We start from the raw sequence: 4,346 nt of genomic DNA on the forward strand, positions 1-4,346 counted from the left end.
AAATAATGTGTTTTTTTTTTTACTTTAAACCGCATAAACACATTTCATTACACCAAATACACAAAATAATGTTCTTTTTAGCAGCATCGTATGACCCCTTTAAGAAATATGAAATACCCAAAAAGCAAATTATGCTCCCTTCGAACTGGTTGTCTTTAAAATAAAAATCTTGTGTAATCCCAGGCTATCTGTAATCAGAAGCACATTTAAAACTGGAATATAATTTTATTTTATTCACATGTGTTTCATAAACACATAATCCTTTCTGGATTACAATCTGCCATCAAAATGATGCATTTAATTATTCCAACTGCAGTGAGAAAAGGCATTAAACGATAGGCCACCTGCAGGATCCTCATATGCGACAGCCTAGTAGCTGGGACAACTTCTTTATGTTTACAGACGTGACGTAATGACGCAGCGGCATGCTCGATTTTCCCACGAAAACCTACCCGTACCACTCAAATTAGAAAACATTATTATAATCTGACCGCTGTGAATCGGGCTAAAGTAAGGCGATAGTTTCGAACACTGACTGGTTATGCACTTGCTCAAATATTGATTTCGGATCATTTTTAACCAAAAAAAGTTACGGACTGCAGCTTTAAAAAAAAACGAATAAAAAAAATGCATGCAACAAAATTACTAAAAAATTTAATTAAAATAAAAAGGAAAACAAATAGGCCTGGGCGGCATGACGGTACAAATCGTTACCGTGAAATAAAATGTCTATCGTTAGAGATTTTGCTATAGCGTGTATTACGCGGTATGCAAATATATCTGCTTAACATAGTACTGCTTAAACATTATACACCTTTTGAGTACTAAGGAAACGTGCATGAATGAGAAATAAAAAGTGGGACGGCACTTGGTAGAGTTATTAAGTGCAATAAGCAGTGAAAAAGAACTCAATGCGGTGCTCGCGCTGACTGACACACAGCCGAAGCGCGCGCACTGAAAGTCCTTCTCAGACAGCATGCGATCGCAGAAACAGATCTCTTTCCTGTTTTATTGTGCTTGAATGGTCAAATACGCACACAGTAATGTCATAAAGTAAACACAGTCGGTTATATGTTTAATAAATGTAAACAGTTGGGTGAAAACCGGATGTGTCTCCTCCAATACCTTCCTCAGCCTCCTCCTCACAGGGTTGAGTTGACGATTAAAGGTGACGGTGCAGTCGGGTTCCCAGTGGATTTCAGCACATGCCAGTTCGAGTTCACCCACAGCCGTCTCCCTCAGACCTGAGAAATCCCTGCTGGACACGGTCAGCCTGAGCGTGCAGTGCTGAAGCTCCTCTGCCGACCTCACCTGCAGCTGGAACACCTGTGCTGGAGCCTCCGGACCGAGGCTGTGTCTGCGCGTCGGGCCGCCCTGAAGCGGCGTGGGGCAGAGCGGAGGCAGACAGGCCCTAACCGTAGTCCTGCTCAGTTTCCTAGAGCCCCGGTAGAGACCCAGAACGGTGATGGTGAGTTTGCCCTCAGCTGGTGAGAACAGAAGGGTGAAGTGAAGGGAAGGTGTGGGTTTTTGAGAGCCGGAGCCGTAATGTTGGCCGCTGTCGGCGTTCAGCCTGCTCCTTTCTGAAAACGAAACGTTGTCACTGCTTTTGTGATCAACCGCCCGGCACGACTTCCCAACCAGGCCGAGCTTAGGAATGGTCGGGAGCGAGGAACGACCACGGACAGGTTTAGAGGGTTTGTAGGGAACGGCGGGGGAGCTGAGCCGCCGTAGATTGAAACGAGACTTGTGAGGATAAGATGGTAAAGAAAGATCGTCTTCTGACGGCGTCGAGCTGCTGTTAAATGAGGGATAGTCCAGCACGTCTCCGTCCAGCTCCTCATACTGCTGTTTGATTGGCAGAGTGTTGATGGAAGGGGAGGGGCTTAGAGTCACAGTCACATGATCTGCAGGTAGAGGGGGTAAGGAAAGCCCTGCCTCCTTATCATCTGTGAGGCGGGACTTATGAAGCCAACGGCAGGCGATGCAGCCAATCACCAGGCAGAAACAGAGAACGGCCAAGCCAACAGCCAATAAGATTTGGAGATGCACTATTAAAGTAAACAAACACGTAATCAATATAAAGCCAAAATCCATCATTTCTAGCAACGCCAATATCATGGGTTAAATTCTTAGGGAATGCATGAACTGATAAATTGTTACATTTGAATGCATACTTAGAATTTGGAATTCTTCCAAATGCATAAATAATAAATTCTGAAGCCTCAGTTGAATATATTTATAATAGGACTGAATTGATGGCACATGTCTGAATATACTGCAGCATGATTTCACTAAAATCATCAGTGATTTTAATGACTCGTAGCAGTTTGGTCGTGCCGTCCACCGCTACAGTGTTTTATGTGGTTAAGCAATAAACATTCTGCTGTAGTGGGCCTAGAAATCTCACGGTGAAAACGCACAGACTCTGAGGGTTTGCTTTCTGTCCGAATGCAACTCATCATCCCTGATCGCATTAAGGCTCAGAGGAAATGGCCCTGGTTTGTAATCACTGTGATCACAACCAGAGCCCAGCTGATGTCAAGCCGCAGACCGTGACAGTTCATAACGACGTTTATGCATATAACTCAATTAATCTATTCAATAACAGTCAACTATGAAGTCACATGCCAGCTGTGTCTCCTGTACTACTGCATGTTGTCTTTCGAGTACATTTAGCAAAATCTCACACGTGCATATTTGTGAAAATTATATTTTTCTTACAGATCTTTAAATAATTACTTTAAGGTGCTGCTTTTGTCTTAGTATAGATTGGTATAGTATAGTATAAAAACTCATGCATGACATAGCCTATCTTCCTCATGATTACCAATGAAGCAAACATGAACTGCACGCAAAACAATCAATAAAACATCTAAACTAGACGCACAAAGATATATTTCTTACCTTCAAGTTCTACCTGCATATTCCCAAAGACTGACAGCAGTGCTGCTAACTCCTCAAACCAGCAGCTAAATCTGACTTACTAGTGCTGTCTGATCTGCAGCTCTCACTTGAGTGGCTCACGAGTCCCTGCGCATCCACGTACACTATCGGACTCTAGATCAGCTGGAAATCAATTCGGTTTACCGCTGACGCGTGACGCTACGAGGCGCTTCGAATTAGTGAAGTAATGCGTTTCAAAACCGGCGAGATTATAAATAGAAGCGTCAGATTTATGTCGTCTCCAGATGATCTAGTGGGCAAAATTGAATGCATCTCTCAAATCCCGAATATATAATGCAGATTTCTGCAGAAACAAACCTGACTAAAATGGTTTACTGACCTAAACTGGTTTAAACTGACCAAACTGAGAGACGAGCCTTTTTCCCCCCCAGCATGGTATCTATCATAAAGCTCAAGTTTGGGGCAAGTTGTCACATTTCTATTGGGGCAGTTTCATTTATCCAGAGTGACAAAATACAATATTTACACGATATTAATTATTTTCCATTTGAAAATTGTTTTCCTGTTTAAATTATTGTTGAAATTCAGTAAATAGCAGATCATGCGTTTTCTTTACCAATATGTTCCACATGGAAGAAGACTATTCAAGTATTCTTATAAAATTTGAGCATACCCTGCTATTAAATTAACTATACTTTTCCAGGGCAATAATGGTAGAAACTGTAAAAATAGCTGTGTATTGTAGAGGGTCATCCAGACATTACAATCTATTCAAACAACCGTCTCTGTTAACTCATGCATCTCATCTGAGAAATGCATTTATGTACACATACAGCAGGTTGTTCACTGTATAACCGGTGAGTCTGCATATAAAATTCCTGCTGAACACAACATTAATTTCCAGATGGGTCATAAAATATCTGATCACACCCAGGGCTCAAATCTACTGCCAGCAAAGACAAAATGCTGCATTTGCAACCCAATGTTTACTCCCATAATGTGATGTATTTCTCAGTGAAAAAGGATTTTATTTAATGATTTTATCCAACCTGCAATATTTCAATTTTATATTGACTATAAACAGTTTGATTATAATATCCTTCACTGATTCAATAACATCTAAAAAGAGAATACCTGCAATTTATCGAGATATATTCTATTATATAAGCTAATCACTGATTTAATTAGTTCTCAATTCATATTTTTTCCTCCTATATGTCATAATGTGCACCATGTATAGTTGTATAATCTTTATTTAGTAAAAGCCAGCTATCATTCACACTGAAAAAAATAACTTACTTGATCCTACAAAATAAAATCCTCGTAACAATTCGCACTAACAAATTTTAAGTAAATTTTACTGCTCTGTACAATTTACCTGTTATTGTCAAGAAGAAACGTCTCAGGTTACTTATGTAACCATGGTTCCCTGAGTAGGGAAA

The 4,346-nt window shown here is 40.6% G+C and overlaps 1 protein-coding gene across 1 annotated transcript in view; it reads right to left on the reverse strand.

Annotated features, from left to right (window-relative positions):
- LOC107676403 (synaptotagmin-17) overlaps nucleotides 1-2,960 on the reverse strand; it is an 8,023-nt gene extending 5,063 nt beyond the window's left edge. The window contains exons 1-2 of the mRNA XM_016470945.1: nucleotides 2,905-2,960; nucleotides 1,126-2,048 (exon numbers count right to left, since the gene is read on the reverse strand). Coding sequence (XP_016326431.1) covers nucleotides 1,126-2,048; nucleotides 2,905-2,923 — 942 coding nt within the window. The 5' untranslated portion in view covers nucleotides 2,924-2,960. The remainder of the gene's footprint in view (nucleotides 1-1,125; nucleotides 2,049-2,904) is intronic.
- Between the last annotated feature and the right edge of the window lie 1,386 nt (nucleotides 2,961-4,346).

The sequence above is a fragment of the Sinocyclocheilus anshuiensis genome, unplaced genomic scaffold (genome assembly GCF_001515605.1).
Source record: "Sinocyclocheilus anshuiensis isolate Anshui unplaced genomic scaffold, SAMN03320099.WGS_v1.1 scaffold3377, whole genome shotgun sequence".
NCBI lineage: Eukaryota > Metazoa > Chordata > Actinopteri > Cypriniformes > Cyprinidae > Sinocyclocheilus > Sinocyclocheilus anshuiensis.